Here is a 25,137-nt window from a genome sequence, read left to right as displayed (position 1 = left end):
AATAAAATAGTAATTAAATCTGTCACACCTGCCTGAATGGTGGAGAGGGGTGAACTGATCACTCTCACTTAAAGCTGTTTTCTTTCTGCTTACAGACTGGCCTGTCCTGTGAGACCTGAGGAAAAAAGGGCTGTTTGAAATGATAGGAAGGGACCCAGCCTGGAGGTGGTGTGTCCCCACCAACATCCCAGCTTGGAAAAGACACACTGGACAAAAGTGAATACAATGTCTGTTTGTGAGGTTCCAGAGACTTCTTCCTGTATGAGGAGTTACAGCTTTTGTGATGTTACTGTCTTCAGCCTCTGGCACAGACGGTGGTACCCAGGGAGAAGCCAAGTCCAGCATTTCATAGGAAAGCTGATGTTGGCCAGCTCTGATGTGTAACTGAGGTAACGATGCCCTATCTAGACTGCACTGGAAGCAGATTCTCTTTCTAGAAATAGTGCTAAGGAAAAAGTGTTTGATAAAAGGATTAAAGGTTGTACATGCTACAAAAAGAATCAAGAGTAAATGATATATTAAAAGACTGCTGCTTGGTTTCAATTATTGCTTTTGGACTAAAAAAAGCCTTAAAAGTTAAATGAATGAGAAAATACTTCAAGGCCCTAAAATATATGACAAAAAACAGGAAAGGGGTGGAGGTTAAAGAAAAAACAGTAGTGTGGATTGGATTTATGCTGCAGTAGTTTAGAAGAACACAGAAGTGTTAATTACCAAGAGAAAAATGATCCAAGCCAGTGCCAGCTGAAAAGAACTGGAAGGAAATAACATTGGGGTTATTAACCATAGGGGAGATCACAGCTGCAGTAAGCTTTCAGTTGAGCTCTGTCCAGTTGAGGTGGAAGTTATGCTACAACTGCCTCCTGTCTTAATGTAGCCCAATAAAAAGATGAAAACCCACGAATGAATGAAAAATTAATTTTTATGTGATGTGATTAACATCATGTAATTAGCATCATCAAGGATTTTTTCAGTGTTTCTGTTGCTATTGTAAAACTGTTTAAATAACAAGATGTTTACTTTCTATTTCCTGAAATCAACAAGGCAGCAAACATGAATTGAAGGCTGGAGAGGAACCTCATCCAGTTCAAAAAAGGCAAATGCAAAGTCTGCAGCAGAAACTGAATTAATGCAGTTTTTTTATCCTGGGCACAGATTGTTTGCAAAGCAGCTTTGCAGAGGCTGATCTTGGGCCCTAAAGGACAAGTGAAGATGAAGGTGTCCAACCACATTCTGGCTCCATTAGAAGAGCACAGCTGAGCAAGGGCCAGGAGAGCAATCTGTCCTCTCTTGTTCAGCATGTCTGAGACTGCAGCTGCAATGTACACTGTGACCAGTTCTGGGCTCCTGAAGACAAGATATATTGGGAACAAGTCCTGTGGAGGCCACTGGGATGACCAGAAGTTTGGAGCACAGGAGCCATGGGGATGGGCAGCAGGGTTTGTTCTGGCTGGAGAACAGGAGGTGGCAGGGGCTAGGAGATATTCATAATGCAGCTGTGTAAGAGAAGGGGTAGGTAAGATGGAGCCAGACTCATCTTAGTGGTGCATGGTAGTTTCAGTGTATGGAAGTGTTGCATCATACTGCTTATAAATAAAAACAGTGCAGGTCAGTACTGTGTTGCTGTACTGACTTGGACTCCCTGCACTGTGGAACCATTGGGGGGTTTCTGGGAATCATTTTGTTTCAGGAAGGGTGCATGCAGGTGACCTGGTCTGTGGGGCTCTCTCGTGGTTTTAGGGATCTTGATGCTGCTCTTCATAGAAAGAACTATTCCAATATTGATAAAATAAACCTAACAGATGCAGGAAAGTAAGGGACCTTCCAAAGCTTTTAAATGTCCTGTGCAAGCTTTTCCAGACAGATTGTCTCACCCAGCTTTGTAAAGCCTTTTTGAAAAAAAAATCAAACTCTGTATGTCAGCATAGCCTTTACAGGCTGGGGCTCTGCTGTTACTGCTTGGGGCTGGGAGAGCAGCTCTTCTCCCCTGTGGATAATTGTGTGCAGTGTAAGACAGGCAACTGCTGTAACAGGCCTAACTGGGCTTTTCTCCCTCAAAATTAAAGATCCTTTTTAAACCTTAATTTTCCCTGCTCCCTCAGTCCTCCTCAAATTTGTCATCTGTGGTGTCTTTGGCTATTTTTAGGATTTTTTCCAAACTTGTATTTGTCCTTCACTCACTCAAACTTTTTAAGACAAGGTGAAAAATATCTTCTCCAGTGCATGCCCACGGCTGCACCAGTAGCCATGTGGCCTTTATAGTTCTTTTGCCTTCTTAAAAGGCAAGACTCCGTTACGGACTCCAGCAAAACTAAACAGTGCTAAAGGAATGCACCATGCAGGGTCATCACTGCTCCTGTGCTCCTGGGCTGCTACCACTCTGACAGACTGACCTAAGGAAAAAGACATTACAACAGCTGTTTTCCAGTGCTGTATGGGAAGGCAAATGGCACTAACAGAATTAGATCAAGTACAGATGGGCAGAACATTTTGGGACAGTCCTCATGCAGTTGGAGCAATCCTAGCTAGCTAAGATGGCAGCTGCATTTTGTGCTGTCTCCTCCACAAGCATGAACAGCTTTCTTAAATTCAGACTGATCAGAACCCATCTTGTTTTTGAAAAATGTGTGCAGAAAGCACAGAAGACCTGTGACACAGTCAGCTACATCACCCACCAATCCTCAGGACCTGTGAGAGAAGTAACACAAGTGCTGGTGATGAAACAGGGGAAGATAATGAACCCTGAATGTTCAGAACCATTTACTGCCATTGCAGTTCCTAAGAACTGTAGCTGCTGATGCAGCAAGAAGAAAGTGAGCAAGTACTTCAATGCATTTCTCCACGTTGCCTAAAAATTGTTTTTTATTGTAGCTACGTTCTTTTCAGCCTTTGTCCACCAAAACACTTTTTAACCATGGGATTAAAAAAACCAGACAAAACCATGCTTCAAACAGCTTTTCATATGCCTTTTATGCACCTTCGGTAGGGATTCTGAATTTATAGTGCCAACTAAACGAGAAAGATAGCTGCAAAATATCTACCCTTAAAAGCATCCCTCCCTCCCTCCCTCCCTCTCCCGTGCCTCAAGAGAAAAGACAAAGCAAACCTCCCAAATCTATGGCCTTTGACAAACTGCTTGCTATATCAACTCTTGGAGCATTACTAGACATTTTTAGGTTAGACTGTACAACGGTTTCTAAATAGCATCTATATCATATGGACATTTGTTCAAAAACCTCTTATCCCCGCTTTGAAGGGCTCCACCATTTCCCCAACAGAGGAGCACACACACTGTGCTATTCCATGTGGAGTGCCAGAGTAACCAAGGGAGGGGAGCCACGAACATGAAAACTGTCACTCCAGCATAAGGGAACACAAGTGTCCCCTTTCCTTACTCATCATCCAGGGTTATGCACAGTGACTAAAATTACAACTACACAAAGTCCCAAGTTCTGGCAGTGACACACCTGATACTCAGAGCCTTTCATGCATTTCAGGTGTTCATTGGCAAAGTGAGGTATCTAACATATTTCACAGAGGTGGAGGTACCAAGTCTGTACAAAACCCAAACTTGTTAACATCTTATCAATACCATCTGCAAAAAGATAAGCAACTCTATTCCAAATCAAAACAGAAATTAGTATTTCTATGTCATGTTGCTGTTCTAGTTTTATATAGCTTAATGTGACGTTCCACAAAATTGCAAGTGTCCTTTGTTCCTTACTCATTTAGCATCTCCTAAATAGGAAAGATTAAAACTTTCAAAACCAAAAATTAAAAACTGGTTAATTAAACTTAATATTAAGGAGTCACAGTTCTTTGAAGGGTAATTCATACATCTGCATCATTGTGATGATGAGCACTCAAATACATTAAGAATTTATGCACAATAGTTTTGCTAATAATATAGGCACATAGTGGCATGTAAACTACACATGGCAACTAGAGCAGCAAAGGCACAATCTGGTTAGGTTTCTTGTTTTCTTTTTTCCCTACTTTTCAAGATGTTGGTTAATTAATTTACAAAGAAAAATATTCTATACTCCATGCAGAAGTATTAACATTTGTATTTTACAGCACAAGACCATTACAAAACTGCTGTCATCTGATAAAATGGGTCATTTAAATAATAATAATTAAAAAAAAAAATAGCAGCTCTTTGCACTGAGGAACTGAATTTCTGAATTAAAGGACAATACATGTTCTCATCTGTCAGGCTGAGAACACCTGAAATTCTCTATGTATCTTCTTGTCTACAAAAAGCACTGCCTCCACACTGAAGGCAGTCACACGTTTTCTGGTTTGCTGTTTTCAGCTGGCTATTTTCAACTTTGTTTTTCCAGATGTCACCTGACTAAGACCTCAAAGGTAAGGTGTCTGTAAAACTACTAGCTGCTTCTCTAATACAAAAGTAGCTTTAAACACTGATACAACCAGGAACCTGACTGCAACTCTCTCTTGACTTGAGCCTGTTCAGATGTCTTTGAACTAACAGGGTTAAGTCTGCAGGCGTGAACAAAGGGAATCACTCTAAGCACAACTGCTGTCTCACTGGGAGGCAGGAACAGTTTTAAACCAGAACACAGCCCTCAGCAATTCAAAATTAAATCAAATGCAGTCATTTTAAAGTGTAATTTCCAAGACTATGACAGTTCTGCATTTCACACAGAAACGTTAGAGTAAGTAGAAAACTTTAGTTTACAAATGAAAAAGATCTTTCTATTAAAAAAGACATTTCATGTAGTTACCTTAAATAGTTCTTATATGCACCATTCCACATTGTGGAAAAGCTGAAATATGCAGTCTGGACTCCACAAGTTAAAGAAAAACAAAATTATATGTATCAGCACAAATACTTACATCTACATCTGTACAAAGTACAAAAGCTGACAACCCCGTCCCACTACTGCAGGACATTCAGCTGCTCTCCAACACACTTTCCTACGTGACTGCAGTGAACAACAGTGACCTGGCAACCGAGTCTTAAGAGAATGGTGCTAAAAAGTTCCAAACTGCTTGGTCAGTCTCTGAACAGAGGAATCAGAAGTATATCCAAAAGTGTCAGTCCACTCCACACGCTCGCAGCTTGGAGGTCACTGCAACTGCACTCTGTACGCTCCTATTAGCAGCTTTAACTGCAAAAGCAAACAAAGGTTTCATTTCAGCATTGTTCATCTGTAACTACTGTGTTAAGCACTTATAATGTAGGAATAGCACAAGAAAAGGCACAGTTGCTAGTGACTGAGAAAGGAAAAAACAACAACTTACAAAGTCTTTAATAAAATCAGTTTATAGTAGCCCTGCTGAACTATCGAGGGTTTGTAAATAGATTCCAGTCGAATAGAGGTGGTGTCTGAACAAGTCAGCCCCAAATCTGAACTAGACAGATATATACTTCCATATGAATACACCTTTTTCCCCTTCAGAAAACCCAAAAAGCACAATAAAACAAATTTAAGAGTGTAACTTTTAAATGTGAAAATTTGGAAAATTTACTGATGTAAATTTGCAACAGGTAGGGGGGGAGTATTGGTCAAGCCACCTGTAAATGCAACAGACTGTACAGACTATTTAAAAGCTGAGTGCACACCCTGGTAAAAAACTTCCAACACACAAGCAGAAACTGCTGTATGCAAAAAAAAAAAAAAAAAAAGGACACTCCATGTATCCTTCAATCATTAAATTCACAATATAGATGGGGAAAATGTTTAGCTGTAACATTAGTTTATCCTCTGACTGCAGCATAAATCATTTAATTACAACAGAGCTAACCCTTGGCAATGTTCCTGAGTTCTGGCAACACCACAGGATGGAACTGTAACTGATGGGAAGTGGGATGAGGAGGCAGTGGAAAACCCTTAGTTTTACATTTGCAACACACAACTACAAGGATTTAGACTGGAAAAATTATTGTACAACTAATTAACATGCACATTTAATTTTGAGAACATTCTGTACCTTGGCAGTAGGAGCTTCTGCCAACCGTATGAAAAGCTTGTTATGACCTACAGTAGGACTGAAGGAATAAATAAAGTGACTATCCTGAAAAGAAAAAGAAAATGGACAAAGTTAATGGCAGGATATGGCTAAAAGAGCATTGTGAGAGGACTCATAGAAACACAACATTTTCACAGTGCATTTTTTTGAAAGAACATTGTGTATACTGCAAAGAACCTTTGGTGCAACCACTGAGAAAACAAAGAGGACTTCAAATTGTGCAGAGTGCATTTAACAGATTAAAAAATACTCAGAAATTAATCATTAGAACGATGAGGTAGGTTGTTAAAAAATATTTAAGAACTTATTTGGGTCAAAAATGTGAGAGACTTAGGTGAATTTGAGAGTGGCACAACTTTAAATTCGGAACTCTCACCAGCCCATTCAAACCCACAGTTCTGAAGTCCTGAAACACACGGGCTGAGGATGGAGGAGACCTCTCAAGGGCATTTAATCCAATCTACTGCTCAAATCTAGAAGCAGGCTGTCCAGCCTTTAAAGTCATAAATTTTTACAGAATCTAGTATGAGCAAGGCTTGCAGTCCTCTCCATATACCAAGAAAATTAAGTTTCATTTTAAAAAACCCCATATGATGATAAAAAAATGCTTCATCACAGTACTCAAAATCCAAATTACAGCACTGAGATTTCCCAGGCTGCTCTATGAAGATCCATGAAGAATTTTAAAGTAGTTTTACAGTCAGTTATACAAAAAGATTTACCAAAAATACAGGGAGCTGGAATTTGTCATTTAAAACCACAGCTTGTACACAGCATGGTCCACAAAGCCGAGCAATGACGTCTTTACCAAAGAAATTTGCATGGAAAACAAAGAGAAGAATTCCAGATCCTGAAAGGAAAAAGCAATTCAGTCACATCAATTTGAAATGAGATCCATTATTTAGAACTGCCTACACTGAACCCTTGAAGACAGTTTGGTACAAATATATGTATATATTAAAAAATATTTTAAAAACACCATTATATGGTATATACAAAACCCCAATGGATTTCCAAAGCAACATGCAAAAATCCCATTTCCCGAGCCAGTGGATCCAGAAAGGTCTTTTGGCAGCAGAGATGATTTCATGTGGCTACTAGAAAGGAATGCAGAATTGAAACAGCAATCCTCAGCAGAGTTCACCTCTGTGGTTTCAGGTTTACCTACTGAGAGTTATGGAATTTAATGTGGTTTGGGTCTAGTCAAGAGAACAGAAAACTGAGCCCAGTCAATTATAGATCCTTATGAACTGCACCGAAATTCAATAAGCAGCAACTTTAAATACCCACAAATGCCTCATTTTAATACATAAAAAAATCTAAGCCAAGCAAGAGAGTATAGTATCTGAATTCCTGAAAGAATGAAGGTAAACCACTCCTTTCCTATAATGCCTGTCACTTATAATGTAAGCCACGAACAGAAAGAAGCCGAGTATGTGGCAATTAAAAAAAAAAAGCTTCATGATCCTTCATGTAATTTACTGCAACGTGTTACAAAAATAATTTTGCAGAGTAGACTCTAAAGACATACTTGAAATGCATTGTTTTACCTTTTCTAAACAAACAAAAACCCCACCACAACAACAAGCCTCCTACCTTCTGGCACATTTTGTGGGGGTTTATAGTGAAAATCCGTGGAGAAGTCTGGCCCTTCACAGAGACGATGACATGCAATTGGAAAGACCGGCTCCAGCAAAGCAAGACGAGCTTCGAAGTAATTCCTGATGGTATCTTCCGCTACTTTTGAGAGCCTGCAAGACCAAACAAGTGAGGTCTGTACTTCACATAGTAAATTATTTCACCAGGCATAGACATAGTGAGAGCTGACACCAAAAAAAAAAAAAAAAAAAAAAAAAAAAAGCCAGACCACCTTTTTAGATTTCTGATTTTCAGGAGTTAATTCCTTCATCATTAGCATTTATGCATAGATGAACCCCAGATTCCACTGCTTTGTTACTAAAATACTTAATCAGCAGGTTCCAATGCTTTGTTACTAAAGTATAAGCAATCTGTTTGTGAAATTCATTTATCGGGTCCACAAAACTAAAACAGTAACACAAATGCACTGCAGCAGATTAAAAAAAAAATCCACCTAGCCACATATTTTGAAGGCCTTTTATGTAGAAAGACATCCCTTAAACATCACTTTCTACCTGGTGGCTAAACAGAAACCCACCTGGCTGATTTATCAACCTGACTGCAAGAACAACGTAAAAATAAACAAGTCCCTGTATAATTTTACTCTCAGTACTATTGCAAAAATGCAGTTTCCAGTTAAAGTCTATGAATATCACAGGGGAAAAGCAGCAAGAAAATAGCCACGTTAGGCTTTCTTGTTTGTTTTTTTGGGAGGCTGGGGAGATGGGGGCAGTGAGCAGCCTAGCCTTCAGAGAGACCACATTAACCAACAGCATTTGGCACCCTTGCACGCAGGTTACTCAGTGATCCCCTGAGAAAACTGTTTGTCAGAAATGGGTTTTAAATGCTTGTGCACAGCAAAGGTCCTGACTCTTGCAGCTTTACAGCTTTTATTCAGTTATTATTCAGAGCACAATGTCCTGCCTTGCTAGCCAAGATTATCATCTGCAGAAACTTAAACTTAAGTGTTTAGCTGGAAAGAAACCCCAGGAATTGCCATGCCAAAGCGAGCCTGGAAGCGCATCTAGCCTAGTTTCCAGTTGCTTGACAAAGTTGTATTAAACAGTTGTCTTTTTTTTTGGTACGCTGTCCTATTTTCCAGCAACCTGATTTAGAGGTATCCAAAACTAGAGACTACAGCCAAATTGCATTTCCTTAGATCTACTTAAGCCATTCTAAATTCTCATGCACTCGTGACCACAGCATTCTGCAACGAGATCCATAATTCAGTTTTCCTGTGCAAAAATATTCCTCCACTTCAAAGCTATCACTAAATCATTTACTAGGAGGGCCCGCAGAATGTGTCTCATGGTTTTGGGTTATTTTCCGTTGTTGTTTTCTGATTTTAGATTTTGAGCTTTCAATCATTTTATTTTCAGCTCCACTACTACTGTATTATCTTCCTTTTTGACTGACAAGAAACACTGAACTGGTATTTTCAGGTAATGAGTCTAGAAGCTTCCTCAATTGGCAAGAGCTGTGTTACTCCCTGTATGGTTCACGTTATCACAGTAATATCCCATGGACATCACTTTGCAACTATCAATGTTTAATTTCAACTGTCACTTCTCTGGCAAAATTACGCGGTCAAGATCTTGCAAAACTCATGATTCAGATTAGACGAAATGGAAGGTGGCAGATGTTAAATAGGAAACAAACTGAAAAAAGCATCAGTCCCCTCTAACCTGGGACAGTCATCCACAGGAAACCTCAACAGGTTGGACAAATGGGCTGACAGGAACCTCATTATGTTCATCACGGAGCAATTTGAAGTCCTGTGCCAGGTACCAGGACATGCTGGGAATCACCCAGCTGAAAAGCAGCCTGGCAGAAAATGACCTGGTGGACACGAGGCTGAACCTGAGTCAGCAATCTGCTCTTGCTGCAGAGGCAGCCAACAGCACCGCGGGCTGCATTAGGCAGAGCACTGTCACAGGTCACAGGACGGGATCCTTTCCCCTAACTCGGCAACGGGGAGGTCACACCTTGAGTACCATGCGCCGTTCCAGGTTCCTCACCATATGAGAGATGTACTGGGGAGAGACCAATGAAAGCTCACAAAGGGATGAAGGGACTGGAGCATCTCTCCTAAGAGTAAAGGCTGAGAGAGTTGGGACCATTCAGCCTGGAGAATAGAAGGCTCAAGGAATCTTAGGACTCCCTTATGAAGAACTTAAGAACTCCCTTATGAAATTACAGAATCACAACAACACAGAATGGCTGAGGCTTGCAGGGACCTCTGGAAGTCATCTAGTCCAGTATCTCTTGTCAGTCAGGGCCACCTAGAGCTGGTTGCCCAGGACCCTGTCTAGATGGCTTTTGAAAGTTTCCAAGCATGGAGACCTGATAACCCCTCTGGGCAGCCTGTGACAGTGCTCCATCACACTCAACAGTAAAAAAGTATTTCCTGATGCTCAGAGGAAGCCTCCTGTGTTTTAGTTTGTGCCCACAGCCTCTTGTCCAGTCAGTGGGCACTACTCATAACAGCCCGACTCCGTCCTCTTTGCCCTGTCTCTTCAGGTGTTTTTTGATAGATACACATGGACCATTACAAGGCAGTTTCAGTCAAGACAGATTTAAGATGTCAGCTGATGGGAAATGCAAGAGATCAGAGGCAGAAAACAGCCAGGGCTCTCTAAACACTAAAAGAGAATGAGCTTGAACTACAAACCACTTGATAGACTATCTCACTACGTTGATGAATCACAAATCACTAGGATTAAATCCTCATGAAACCAGAAAAGAATCTTGCACTGAGATGGTGTTCTTCCAGCACTAACTATACATTCATGGCAAAATCTCACCTGCTGCAGAAGTCCTGAGACCCTGACTGAGTCTTCTCCAAGTTTATAGATTGTTGGTTTTGATTTTCTGCCCCAATACAGTAACTGTTAGTATTCCTCCCAAACTGATGTATTTAAAGAGCTTGCTCCTTCTCTTTGTCTCAGTTTAGCTCAGTATATTTTTACATGACCATATGAGATCAACACTTCACGTATCACATACACTGCACTGCTCTTCAGTCGTTCTGCTGCATGATAAAGATTTTTATTTCCATCATGTACTGGCATGAAAGCTTTATCCCTGGCACTCTCAGCGCACAGCTGATTTTGAAAGGTCCAACACCTCAACTATCTGCACTAATTTTTCAGTTGGTTTTGTTTGGTGTTCTTTTGTTTGATTTCTTCCTATGCTTTCTAGCAAGGTATTTTATTTGGCATGCCCTACTACGAGTTTACACTCAACTGTCCACTGCTTATACACTTTAGTTTTCATGATTGCTGTATTTCTAGTTTAAAGAATCTTCTAGTAACTACCTCTTCCTCCTTTCCATCTTTTTGCTCAGTGTTTGAGCAAGTGTATGCTGATTCTGGTAGCTCACATAATTTTAATTTCATGTGATTTATTAGTTAGCTTTCTGCCCTAATCAGATCTGTTTTCTTTCCTGAAATTTCCCCCTCTTCCTCATAACTTCAACCAAAATTATGACATGTCTAGTGTTACCAACTTCAAAGTAGTTTACTCACGTTTCCAAATGGCTCCTGAGCTGTTCATACACCAGTATGTTATTACACTGTTTGGCAAAATACATCGCATTGTTGTGATGCTTTGACAAAATGTTACAGTCTGCTCCGCTTTCAATCATAAGCCGCACGATATCAGAATTCCCTCTTTTACAAGCCTGTGTAGAAAGGGAGAAGGTGGAAGGATAGAAAACAATGACAAATCCCTGTCAGAATGCAGCATAACGTGATAAGAAGCAGAACTACAGAAATTAATTAAAATCCAAAATCAGTTACAATCCAGAAGACAAGTTTAGGTAGTTGGTCCCTGAATGGTAACAGAACCGGAAACTCAGGAACACACTCCATAATTATTTTAATCTTTATCCAGGCCATACTACAGACCTGATGCAACACAAGCAGCAATGCTCAGGATTACCAAGTAGACATAATTAGAAAAAAAAAAAAATAGATAAAGCAAGCCCCAAAACTTCTGTGAAAACATGTAATCTGCTGGAATTCAGTAACTGTACATTTCCTTGCAATTGTTTACCTGAATAAATATGTTTCTGCAGAACTATTTGGAATGACTAAAGTAACACTTCCAAGTGCCTGCTTTCTAGGCACCTCAGTTCAAATGGTATTCTGGGTGTGCAGTAAATTAACATAATTTGCCCCAGATCATTATTTAGCTCTGTTAGACAGTCACTGTTATCCACTGCTGAAGTGTCCAAGGCTGTTCACTGTTGCTTACACCAAGAATTTCAGGGCATGTCAACCAAAGACTTGACAAAAGCACAGGGAAATCTAAAAAAAGTGTTACTTTGAAGAATGCAAGCACATGCTCTTGGTGTCTTGTTTTCAAACGCTTCACTCAGATAACTTAGGGAAAGGCACAAGCGATACAACTTTCTATCTTTGTAAGGCCTTTCAGAAGTTAACTTCTGAAATTTGTTTCCACCCTGAACTTTTATCTGTGCCTTCAATCCATAATCTTCCGTTAATAAACCAACCCATCTGCCTCCCTCAAACAAAAAAACCCACAAAAATCCCACACCACCTCACAGAATGGAATTAAGCGCCAAGATTTTTTTCCCACTCTGTTAAAAAGTATGATCCAACTCCTAACATTAGAGTGTAATAAACACATTGATACGTTTATCCACACAGGGCTAAACTTGTTCCAATGAGTTACTGGAAGCAAAGATCTTATTCCTTGTATAGCAAAACAAATATCCACAGTAAGTCACTGTAGGCTGCCAATTACACAGTATGTCCAGCTGTGCATCAAATACTAACAAAAAATCTAAAAACAATGAAGGTCAAAACTGAGGTTCATGGAGGTAGCCAAATTATGAAGAGTGAAGTGATTGAGGAAACCACAAGTGTGATGTTGTTTTCTTTAGAGCAAATCACAGCCTCACAGAGAGGAGAAGAGAAACAACACCACATTGTCTGAACAGAAAAGCTTTTGTAACTCACCTGCAAACAAACTGCATAAATAGCCTATATATAAATACAGCAAGTTTATCCAAAGGGGAACTTCGTTAGAATTATTTGATACAGAGAAAAAATTACTAAGAAGAACAGAACGTTTTAAGAGTCTTAGAATTTTCCCATTACAACAAAATAAAAGAAAACTTCCTTCGTGACAGGGGGAAGAGGTGCAGAACAGGCAGTGGGAAGGAGACTGAAAACCAGCTATTTTATTTCTGGCCTGCAGTGAAACGACAACTGTGTCAATCACAGCAACACCCAAGGCAAAGATTTTCCTTTCTGGAATTTTTCTCTTCCTGCTGACAACCTGATTATCTCAGTTTAAAGACCACATCTGCACTTCTTTGAGCCAAACAATAGAAGAAGATGATAAGCCACAGTTAGCAATGCATGCTTGACAGCATCTGCATTTATTGTTCAGATATTACAGTACATTTAAAAAAAGAATTAAATAAAACACTGCTTAGAGTAACTATGAATAGTATTGTTATTTCAAATGTAGTATGTTCCCTCATTGAACTCTACAAATATATTTTAATGTTTTATTAGTTTGCCGAAAGTATTTACAATTAACCTGAGTCAGGACAAACACTGAATTTACCTTCATTAAGGCAGTTTCACCACTGCTCTGCCGCGTGTTCACATAAGCCCCAGCTTCCAGAAGAATAGCCACTGTTGTTAAAAAATTCTGAAAAGAAAACCAACCCAAAGCCAAAAGACAAGTAAGTAAAAAATATTCTGGTTTTGTTTCAGGATATAAAATGACATTTACTTAAAATCCACCCCTAAAATTCAAAACATGAGTCATTACACAATTAACACCTTTCTCTCCCTCGGCTAATAAAGAACAATTCAGACTCAGGCAAGTAGGATAACTGTAAATATTTGCAATTCTTACTTTTTTTTAAACCTTGCAATAATGAACATCACAGGAAGAAAGCAGTGTGTTTGCAGCAGTCACCAAACTGGAATCAAGCTCTCTTTTGGCCTTCTATATACTGTACGTGGGAAAGCACACAAACCAACCCGAACAGAGCAGCACACCCGTGCACCTCTAACTTACTATGACTTTACTAGGTTAGCTAGTCTTAGTTTGAGAAGACCTTGCCACTGTGTCCACTGCCCAACCTTTAAATAGTAAACCCTGCTTAAGCAGAGATCTTCTCTCTAACTTTGGATCCTGTGTAGCCAGAGGACGTAACAAGCAATTATAACACAAGAACTTCAACTCCCAGACTAAAGTTCAGAGATATCCTTTGCCTCCCCTTTTCCTACGATATTCTCTACTCAGGGTAGGGTTTCTGATCAGAACTTATTCACACTACAGTAACCACAGCTGTTGAAATCATGCATTTAGGGTCACCCTGCTGTATCTTGCTAGCTACTTCTAGGCATCATCGAAAGGAAAAAAATTGTGTCTCACCTTTACTCAAACATAAGTAAAAGAGCCAAGAACCACAAATATGACAATAACCAAGCCAACCTTTTCAACTGCATGTATCAACGCCGTTGTTCCATTTTTCTGTTTGCCATTGACTTTAGCTCCTTTCCTGATTAGGATCCGCAGAAGGTCATCATGCCCACCAGCAGCAGCAAGCATCACCAGGGTCATTCCACTTGCATCCTGTAACGAGAATCATTGCCATTAAAAAAAAAATTAAAAAAATCAAATACTTCAAGAAAAACCAAAGCTGCAAGACAAGAACTGCAAGCGCATCAATAGGTTTCACAAGGATTTCCCTCCCTGGCAGAAGAATTCACACATGCATGGCTGCCAGATACTGACAAACTATCACCTCCCACTTCTCTGGTCCAGAGGTCTCAGTCTGAGCTCCATCATCTGCAAAACTCGTAACATTCTGGGCACCAGAGAAAGGAGGAGGAAAACCAGAATGAACCAGGAAGCCAGGCAGTAAGGTATTTGAGGGTGGGCATGACAGCAAGACAGTGGGGAATAAAAATCAACAGCCACTGGAAAAAAACCACTATGGCTCAAATCAGTTGCTACTACTACAGAGTTTCTTGATTTTACTAGAGTACAAGTACAAAGACACTTCTGTGAGTGGCCAGTCTCCTCACTCCTTCCTGCATTGTCTACCAGACACTGCAATTCAAAGAACACATGCTTGCCTCAGTAGTTCATTTGTCATGTTTTCTACTACACTACAGAAGCCTTAGCATAATGTAGAGTTCTCAAAACGCTACACAACTACACAAGATCACCAGTGAAAATACTGGTATCAGAGATTTTAGTACTGAAAAATGGAACTACAGTACTATTTGACAGGAAAATAGATCCTCGAAAGAAAACGCAGATGATGACAAACATTTTTTTCTTCTCTACATACTATGTTTTACATATTTTAGCCACTCGACCTAATGGTTATCATTCCTTTCAGCATGCAAAGTTCCACATTTAATATTCAGTTAAACCCAGTGGGCAAATTGGCTGCAAATCCAGCTATTGCGATGGTTCTCTCAAACTCAATTTTTAATTTGGAAGACATGGATAACAAATAATGAAGCTTCTAAGTCTGTACTCCCATTTGTCACCTTGTGCTTTTTTACCAGGGTGAGATGGAAATCTGCTACAACACAAAAGAGGAAAATTTTTCAAACAAACCAAAATTTGTACTCTTCCCTCCCGCTCCCTTCCAGTACTTCTATTGCTGAAAAATTACCTCCTGATCCAGATTATATTTTTCGTTTGAAGAAAGTGCCATTTTCACTGTCATGTAATCTCCACTTTTAACAGCATCCCTCAGGAGAGCTAGAAAATAAATTCAACACAGTTATAGGATATTTCCCTTTGAAATGTCAGCTAAGAAACATTCCCTTCTCCCGGCAAATACTCACTGCTTGATATTGGTGCCACTGATACGTGATCCTCATCTTCTCCATCAAGATGCTTCTGGAATTCTTCTAGTGTCAGCCATTCTAACTGCATGTCCATACCCAAACTCAGGACTTGTTGCTTGCCATCTATCATGTATTTGATTTTATGGATGAAAAAAAAAAAAAAAGTGAAAATAAGTAACAAATAAATTCTAAATTTCCAAACCACTGCTTGCCATTGTTTCAATGATCAGCAGCTTAACCTGCTATTACTGCTTTTATTAAAGGTGGACTTACCCAGTTTTCCTCAGTTCATCCTCACCACAGTAACGAAGGAAATTATCCTGAATAAAGTAATCTGGTTTTTCTGAGATCAAGAGCAGTAACACTTATATTCCATTATACTATTAAGAAAACAAATACAACGTAGACAATTTTCTTTGTGTATCAAATAATTCAGTTCTGGTGAAAAGACTTTTGCTTCATAAAATAAAAGCAGAATTCCTTGTTTCTGGCGTGTGTGTTACAAAACCATACAATATTCACCCTCGTAGAAGTAAGAGGAGAATGTCCTGAAGGGTTGTTACCTTCTCTCTTTTAAGCAGTTAGCACTTACTTTTTAGGCTCTTCTGTTCTTTTCTGCTTTTTTCTTCTTTTTCAGACTCTTTCCTTTGAGATTTTTCTTTACTTTCCATTTTCTTTACTTCTTTCTCCTGATACTGAGCACAGACATCAAATTTCAGTGGTAGAGTAAAAATGGAAAATAAACTTCTTACACCACTCCAACAATAAAATATATTTACAATTAATACTACTGAAACCTGTACATAACAGACTTGTGGACATTCCTAAAAAAGTAATTTATTGGTGAGTCAGAAGTTAAATCTGTGAAGGCTTCTTCCCTAAGAGAAGAGGTCTTATATCCAGCACAAAACAACTTCAACTAATATTTTTACTGCATCACAGCCATGCAAGGTCGCTTTATGGCACAAGGTGCACACAAAAACAGTATTCTGAAGGAAATTCAGAATTATGAACTTTCATTTGATTCAAATACTGAACCTGAATAAAATGTAATTATTTCAAACTATTTAACAATTTTGTATCACCATATTCAAAGCAGTTATGACAGCAACTGAGAAAACTTGAAATTTGGACATAAAAAGTTCCAAATTTTCCAACTTAGACATAGAGAATGTTACAGCAACAGTAATTTGTGAAAAAGACACTCATAAAAATCCACCCAAACTCATCCACACAGAAGTTCAAGCTTAGCAATACCCAGTATCACAGAAAAATATCACTGTAGATAATCCCATTTGCCAAAATAGAGTTTAACTGCCTGTACCAAAGTTTGCCTTTCTCCTCCTGTAATCATCTCTCTCCATTCAGACAGCAAATTCAAGTGCAGAGTAGGTAGGACAAGGCCCCTTGGCATGGCTTTGTATCGGCCTCCAACACTAACCTGGAATAGCACTGGCTTTCTGAAAAACTGCCCCAAAAGAAGTCCTCACAAGAACTGTAGACTGAATTTATCACTAAATGCTAGCGTTTCTCTGACACAGGAAAAAACTTAGTCAAAATACATTAGTTGCATGTATCACAATGTATTAGCAGACCTGAGACATTTAATTTTCTTTCTCACCATCTCCCTTTCCTCCACAAAACCTCAGCTTCTGATCCCTGACATGATTAACTAGTAACACAGACAGCTGCTAATCCTGGCAAATGCTCAGTATTTAGGAGGAAACCCATAACTTACTAACCAGATATTCACTACAGTGGGTTGGCAAAATCAGTAATCCCGAATTCTAGTCCAGATTTCTAATAATGATCAGATGCACAACATACACATTTATTTTTGGAGGTAAATCAAATGGAAAGAAGGGTTCAGCACGCAAACTGATTCCAAACAAAGAATACTGGCTATAAATTGACACGATGGTGGTTCTGTAAGCAGAGTTACACAAGGAAAGGCAGCTAGCTGAAACATACGTGACGATTTTATTTGGAAAGAATAATCTGCTTGGGTCAACAATGTAGTGAACAGAAAACCTCCAGAACGCTCCACCAAACCTACCTTTATGAGTCCACAGCTGCCCCAGAGAGTAACTAACCAGTTACAGAAAACAGTGTTTAAGCTTCCTAAACTCAAAACCAGCAAAGAGCAGAATGCCTTCCCTGCTGCTTTGGTACCTTGGAACGTGACCTTCCATGGAGCACGACCACGAGAACAGCACAAAGACAACTCACCGAGAGTGCTGGCTTAAGAGCCATAAGCAAACCCACTTTCATCTGATGTTATGTGCAGGGTGACAGGATTTTTATACTACTGGTGAATAGAACAGAATTCCAAAGATTGATCTGATTATCTTCTGTGGGACAAATGCTATAACCTCGAACAATGAGTAAAATACTTGGGTAATAAAGGGCCATACCATTTCAGGTAATTAAATTACCTTCTGAAACTGGGCTATGCCCCATAGTACTTGCTTGTTTTCAAGAGCTTTCACCACTAAGACCCTGCAAAAACACTCTTCTGTGTAGCTCTACTCTGAGATTATGCCATGGAATTCTCTGTCCCCAAATCAACTTACTTATGTTAAAGGTGGCCAACTCCATACACACAATCGTAAGCAGAGGATACTGCTGAGCCTACAGAAGAAACTTTCCATCACAGAATTACGGCCTCAGAAGAGGGATATAATGCACTAAGTATCAAGATGTTTTGGCTGCAATCCTCTTAAATCAGAACAAGGTTTCTCTGAGCTGCCAATGTTTTATGAACTGTAATCTGTATTAGAACGGTCTGAAGCAGCTGAAAGAAGTTATATTCCCAGAAACATTTAAAAAAATTTATTGTTTTCATCGATTTTTTTCTTTCACCTTTACAACACTGCTTTCCTTAAAACACTACTGTATTAAATAAGGAAAACCAAATAGTATTGTATTTGCTAAGCTCATCTCTTACAACAGGTAAAACATTTCTAATTCTTCTGAAACTGTGTCACGAAACTAAGCATTTTCTACAAGCACTCCAGGAATTCTGACATGACAAGACTGCTGCACAGTTATCTGAGACTTTTGGTTTTAGAAGTGATTTAAGCACTCCGGTTCTCAGCTAGGTTCCTTTGGCATGTAAGCTATAATGGAATGGCCGGTGTCTGAGAGAGATCAGGTGTGTGTTTCAGCTCAAAAGTGTGCTTCTTTGTGCAGTGCTGAATGGATTATTGCTCAAGATTGTATCTTTTACTACACAAGCAGAAAAAAGTCAAACTCAGGCAACTGTTGAAGGTGGGCAGGAACAAAGCTAAGAACAACAGCACGCTTTGGAAGAACAGTAGATTTCATTCTAAGAACACGTAACAAACAGGAGGAATTTATCCTTTCCTATTTAAAAACACCCTTCTCTCCTAAAGCATTCCCCCTTTCTAGCACTCCAAATCCAGAAATTCTCCAGTCTCTCTTATGCATTGTGCAGTGGACGTTTCTTTAGCTTCATGCAGCTCAATACCTTTCCAATTGGTACTTCTGTCTTTGCCATCCTGAACAGTCACTGTTCGAGGTACCTGTACCTCAAAGTTGATTGATTTTATCCTCAACACCCACCCTAATACCTTAATGTTGCTTACCTCCCCAGGCGAGTCAATGGTCTTGCACACCCTTTCATCAGCACTCAGTTTCACACCCTTCTGCACTGGCGAAGGAGCAGGTGACACTTTCTCCAACTCTCCCGGTACTTTTTCTTGACCTGTTTGTTTTTTGTACATGCTTTTTTTCTCTGAATAAGTATCCTGAATTTCCACTTTTCCACCTTCTTCTTTAATGTCTTCTTTCTGATTTTTTTTCTTCTTTCTTTTAACCTTAACATCAATACTATCATCTTCATTACTTGCCGATCCATCAAGCTGCCTATCAGCACTGGCATCTTTTTCATCACTTTCTTGTTCTGGTCTCTCTTCTCCGCTTATCACCTTTTGCTTCTCATCTTTATTTTCAGAATTTAAGTCTGAGTTTTCATTATCAGTTCCTTGAGAAACTGTCTCATCTAGAGTACCTGATTCTGAGTCAAACTGAACATCTCCATGCTTCTCCCTCAGTGATCTTTTATTTTCTTTATAATCTTCTTTAGGTTTTATTTTTAAATCTCTAACTTCACCTTTTCTTTTCTTGGTTTCTTTAGTATCTTCTTTCCTTTGTTTCTTTGGGTCCTTTGAGTCCTCCTTCGTTTCTGAAGTCCTTTTTTTTGGTTTTAAATCAAAAACCAAAGCATCTGAGGAATTTTCACGTTCTGTTCTGGGTTTTTCTTTGAGTTTTGTTGACTTTGACTTTTTCTTCTTCAGGTCATCTGGACTTCTATCCTCTACATCCTTTGACTTCTTCTTTTTCTTCTTTGGTGAAACATCATCTTTTGTTTCACTTTGCCGGTCACTGTCAGATTCTGCTTCAAATATATCATCGTTTAGAGACAGTTTCTAAAAGGTAAAGAAAAAAAAAATATTTCTTTCCCCAATAAACTATCATATTGGTGCAAAGTCTACAAAACTGGTAGCAGTCATGTTTGGGAAAAGTAAATTTTTAAGAACTCTAATCTTTTGGTCACTGCTAAGATCATTCCTCACTGCCAAACTGCAAAATCTCTAAATACAATTCTAGCTTACTTGACCAAGTTACACTACTGACTGCTTGGATAAGGATGAACACATAAACAAGTCAAGTACAATCAATTATACACCAAATAACCAGATTCCAGAACAGAACTAAATCTGACCCATTTTACACCAAAAATATTTAATCTGATCCTGTAAAATTTACCTATAAGTTTCCCAGAAGCAGGGCACCATTTTTCAAAAAAGATCCTCGTACTTCTTTTTCAAATTGACTGAGCAATTGAAAAGGAGAAAAGAAAAAGGTATACAGTGCTCTCTTGCAACTAATTTTTCTGTATTCCTTTCTTACCAAACTTAAACGACAACATGTAAAAATTCATCGATCTGCTACAGAAAGCAGGAGGGTGACTGGAGCAGTACACCCAGTTTCATTGACAAGAAAATACCCATGTGGGTAGGGAAAAGGGGTTATTTACATTATCAAAACCAAATTAAAATGGCCATACATCCTTTATGTAGTCCCATTAAAAACGGAAATAAACTTTGGATGGATTCAGAGTCTACAAGTACGCTTGTCAGTTAACAAAAATCCTTACCAGAGAACAGCAACAACATTAAGTTTGACAAGAAACAACCATTTTAGATGAAAGAGATTCCTTAGGTCTTCATAACTCCACATTCCAAAAATCTTCCCTTCTCCATCCTCCTATCAGCAGAGCCTAGATAGTGAATACATCTTCAGTGTAAAATACTGAAAGGTGAAACACACCTGTATGTCTTTTTTAACAGGTTTAGGCTTATTGTCCACAATTTTTTTCCTGAATTCAAGCAGCACTTCTTTGCAGTCTTCCAAATGAGCCTCTGGTTCCCAAGTATCATCATCAGAGGTATAACCTTTCCACCGTACTTTATAGAGAACTTTACCCTGTAAGAAAAAACCACAACATTTAATACAATACAGCATAGTACTGCATCAGCTACTCAGTCCTTGGGAATCTTTGTGGATATATCATTTTGTGTATATGGAAAGCCATATGATGGGAGTTCAACTCAATATTGAGATAAGAATTCCCAGAATTATTTCCATCTGCATCACATACTGAACTAAGAGGGTTGTAAAGTGTTTCCATAGTTGGAGCAGTTTTATCCAAAATTCTTGTAATATCTAACATTATTCAGAACCACAGCTAAAATGCACATCATAAATTTCCAGTCATTTTATCAAAATGGATTGCTGACACTTACGAAACTATTATTTTTAAAGTTTTAATATTTATCCTATATATATTTCTATATATATATTTGAATTGCTCTTGTTTGCTGAACAACTTGATATAAAACATAAGATTTCCAATGAATTAACACTATTCACCTAGTTCTATATTTGAATTCATAATTTATATTCATAATCAATTCTATTTTTTATAAACTGAAACACCAATAATTAGGGAAAAGAACAAACCACCAATAAGATCAAATGAAACACAGACAAAAATCTGAGTGTGTACATCTCAGTGGAGTTAACTACAAAGACTTTGGTAAAAGATTACATACAAAAAATCAGGACCCATTTTTTCAACAGTATTTAACTTCACCGAGGAATGAAATTGCACCTTTTAGTCTCTATGTAGTTTTTCTCCTAGATTAGAAAGTATTTTACCATTAAAAATAAATTTATTAGCAAATGTACTGAGGAAAGTGCCTTTGGAGAGGCAGAACAGTAGTACCACTTTCTTTCAAACATGGAGTGATAATGCTCTGAAAGACCTTACACTGCTAACCAATTCTGGAGGAAGAAAGATTCAAAAGAACCACCATTTGGCACTTACTGGTAAATGTATACCCATATACCCATACATTTTTGCCTGAGCATCAGTAACCTTTGACCAAGTGCACATACACGCTGTTAAACTTCAGCAATCAGCTCTACTTACAATCTTCCGCATTTTGCTTCACAGACATATACATAAATAGCCTATATTCAGACACACTAGTTAATTACTCAAAATTTAGCTCAACCCTACACTCTTGATTTAGCAAAGTAAGTTTTGAAAATCAAGTTCACCTGTCTCTTTCTTTCTCCTAAAGGGGCTAATAATGAAAATAAGCAACAAGTAACTTTCTTATTACAGAGTAAGTTAGTTTATAAGAGATCTCCAGAGCTAATAAGTAAAATGCCCTGTCCAAGCAGGACTAACTAGATCAGGCTGCTCACAAATCTGCCCAGTCAGTGTATCTATTCAGATTTCCCCATACTCCAGCTTGTGTCCACCGTCTCTCTCATCCTTTCACTGTGCACCTCTGAGAAGCATCTGACTCTGTCCTCTCTACATCCTCCCATTAAACAGATACAGATACCACCATGATCTCCCTCGATTCTTCTCTTCTTATATGGCAAAGCAAACCCAGCTTTTAGTTTCCAACTGTTTTCATAATCCTCCTCTCCGGTATGTCCATGTTTCTTCTGCCCTAAGGCACTCAGAACTTGACACAGTAAAGCAGGTGCTTTGATTAGAGAGGAAGCATCCTTGCCCTCAATCTTCTGCTACATTCTCAGATGCTGCTGGCCTTCTTTGCTGCAAGAACTGCTGACTCACGTTCAGTTACTTGTCTGTTGGTACTCCCACCTCCTTTCCTTCACATCTTCTTCCTAGCTAGCTGGACTCTCACCTCTAGCCTTGGGGCACAGGGTTATTCATTTCAGATGCAGGACTTCTGTGAGCTGCTGAGTTACTGTTACACCCTTGCAACTCAGGTACAAAATGAGGTAGAAGTTCTCTTTCAATTAATTGAGAAAGTTTGATACGATGAAGTCTAACAGAAACATAAGACTATTTGGCAGTTGAATGATTCTACATCCCATACATGGAGAGTGACATAAAAATGCAGCTTAAATGAAGACAGGATATTAATTATCACACTAAAGATACACAGGCCGTCTTACACTCGCCTGTCAACATTATTTTACTCAATACTGTAATTTTTTCCCTCTATTTCACTTAGAAATAATAGAACACTTCCAAGCATTTTTACACTGCTGTAGCTTCTACGTGAACTAGTGATGGGCTAGAACCAACTCCTACGGAAAGGGGCACCACCATGCCATTAAACAGCAGTTAAGGTCCCCCATTTCCACTGAACATCACAGCTTGCTCCGGAGCCTGTTGTTTTAGTGTAACTGCGGTGCAGTATGAAAAGCTTTCTAGACATACCGAGAGAATACATTTCCAAACTTTCATTGCTTGTTCTCTTAAGTAGGTCACGTTAATGTTTCATTTATCCACAGGTCTAACTCCCCAGCCCAATCCCAACCCCAACTCTCATCCTACCACTACTATCAGGTCCAGTAAAACCAGGGCTGTGCCTGAAAAGAGCATTTCCATGCAGTGCTCTCCGGTTCCCACGCTCCTGCCACTGTGACACAGGAACACACTGATGCTGAACTGGGCAATGGCCAACCCAGTCTACCTGCCTGGACCTCAGACTTGGGAATCTGCAAGCTGGGAACCACTACTCTGAAGCAGGCTGTGCGATACATACTCCACCAAAAGGTAACACACAGCTTTTCCCAGCCCTTCTGGAAGTTAGAACGGCAGTGAGTTACTGCCTTGTCCTGTACTTCTGATGCACAGTAACATGGGCCCACTGCAGAGCAGTGGAGAGAGGACCTGATGCATTTGGAGCTCATACCACAAAGCCACAATCCACAATCCACAATCCACATGTGCTGGGTGAACCTCGTTGCAAGGACCCAGCTCAGAATCTACTGCTTGGAAGAGCGTGGAAGCAAGACACCCTTTCACCAGCATATGCCAAGAACATTTTCAGGAGATGGCACTTGATGTATTGTGGTACTCTTTAAAAGTCTGTGGAATCATATGCATCACCACCACCTAAACCTACTGATTTTAGGTTCCATTGCTGGGAGGGGGGCAAAGGAAAAAAAAAAACAAAAACAAAAACAAACGAATAAACAAACAAAATCTTGTTTTATCTTGTTTTAAAGCCTAACTTATGTTGACCAACACTTCATACAGCCAAAGCTATAAATATTGTTTTACCCCAAAAGCATAACATACTTAAGCCATCAACATATTTCAGACAAGGTACACTACATATATCACAATAACACTACAAACATCTGAGAAATTACTGATCTGAAGGTTCTCCAACCTAAGGATTTCAAAACTCTGATGTTTTAGACAAAACAGGCAGAATTTTATAGCATCATGTACCTCACTGAAGCCTAAAATAAAAAATCGTAAATTACCCCCTCTATGTTAATTATTTTTTCTATTTGAGGTTTAGCAGATTTATTAAGAACTTCAACCAGTCTAGGTTGCTTTCAAAGAAAGCATTTCTGGTATTTCTGTTTAAACAATGCAAAGATACTATAGCTAGTTATTTTAATTGAAAAAAGTCTCTCTTATTTTAGGAGGTCTTCACACGTTTTGTAACCCAGTGAACACGGTCTCACTGAACATACCTTGTAACCACCTCTAAATTCTCCTTTATATTCAATCCTGCCTATGTCTGCTCCAAAAACATTTCACACCAAAACACTACCGCAGTTTAGCCGTAAGAGCCAAGAGCAATTCAACAATGGAGACAAAAATAAAAAAACAAATGTAGTAAAGGTACACCTTTGGCCGAGGAGACTAAATCTGGAGTAAGGGGCAAAACCCTTCCCTGCAAAAGCTCCGCACAACGAGTTTTGGATTACAATTGTAACGGGATCGCCGTTTCCGCGTGGTTCCCGCCCCAGCGCCAGAGATCCGCGCACTCACCCCCTCGGTCTTCACGTCAAGGATCTTCTCCACCTCGAACACGTCCTCGTCCTCGTCCACGTCCTCCTCCTCTTCGCTCTCCCCGCCGCCGCCGCCGCGAGCCTCGCCGCCGGCACCCGCCGCTTTGCCCACGCCGCTGCCGTCTTCCTCCCCGTCCTCCTCATCCTCGGCCGCCGCGGCCGCCGCCGCCGCCTCCTCCTCCCCGTGCGCGCCCTCCACCCTGGCCGCCGCCTGGGCCCCGCTCGCGCCCGCCGCCGCCGCCGCCATTTT

At 39.6% G+C, this 25,137-nt stretch overlaps 2 protein-coding genes across 5 annotated transcripts in view; one reads left to right on the top strand and one right to left on the bottom strand.

Moving 5' to 3' along the window:
* The window catches only part of PSPC1 (paraspeckle component 1), a 64,397-nt gene extending 59,622 nt beyond the window's left edge, over positions 1-4,775 (top strand). For all 4 annotated transcript variants that reach the window (XR_007631097.1, XR_007631096.1, XR_007631095.1 and 1 more), the window contains one exon: positions 96-4,775. The gene's annotated coding sequence lies outside the window, so the exon portion shown is untranslated. The remainder of the gene's footprint in view (positions 1-95) is intronic.
* Positions 2,845-25,134, bottom strand: MPHOSPH8 (M-phase phosphoprotein 8). Its single transcript, XM_050333948.1, has 13 exons — positions 24,868-25,134; positions 20,850-21,005; positions 19,103-19,945; positions 16,087-16,189; positions 15,492-15,617; positions 15,317-15,405; positions 14,119-14,259; positions 13,237-13,323; positions 11,163-11,317; positions 7,594-7,748; positions 6,720-6,847; positions 5,959-6,042; positions 2,845-5,135 (listed from the first exon to the last, which is right to left on the bottom strand). Exons 1-13 carry the CDS (start codon positions 25,132-25,134, stop codon positions 5,094-5,096), a joined length of 2,376 nt encoding a protein of 791 aa, XP_050189905.1. The 3' UTR covers positions 2,845-5,093.
* Between the last annotated feature and the right edge of the window lie 3 nt (positions 25,135-25,137).

The sequence above is a fragment of the Myiozetetes cayanensis genome, unplaced genomic scaffold, assembly GCF_022539395.1.
Source record: "Myiozetetes cayanensis isolate MyiCay16 unplaced genomic scaffold, myiCay2020 scf5-8, whole genome shotgun sequence".
NCBI classification, from domain to species: domain Eukaryota; kingdom Metazoa; phylum Chordata; class Aves; order Passeriformes; family Tyrannidae; genus Myiozetetes; species Myiozetetes cayanensis.
The sequence above is the reverse complement of the archived record's forward strand: the minus strand, read 5'-3'. Positions and strand labels throughout refer to the sequence as shown.

What these genes read in the sequence shown, in the direction of transcription:
- MPHOSPH8 (XM_050333948.1), bottom strand. Translation starts at nt 25,134, where the DNA reads ATGGCGGCGGCGGCGGCGGGCGCGAGCGGGGCCCAGGCGGCGGCCAGG. An exon ending in GTGAAACTGCCTTAATGAAG is followed by an intron (nt 11,318 to 13,236) that starts GTAAATTCAGTG and finishes CTTTCTACACAG; the next exon opens with GCTTGTAAAAGAGGGAATTC. An exon ending in CCCACAAAATGTGCCAGAAG is followed by an intron (nt 6,848 to 7,593) that starts GTAGGAGGCTTG and finishes TTTTCCTTTCAG; the next exon opens with GATCTGGAATTCTTCTCTTT.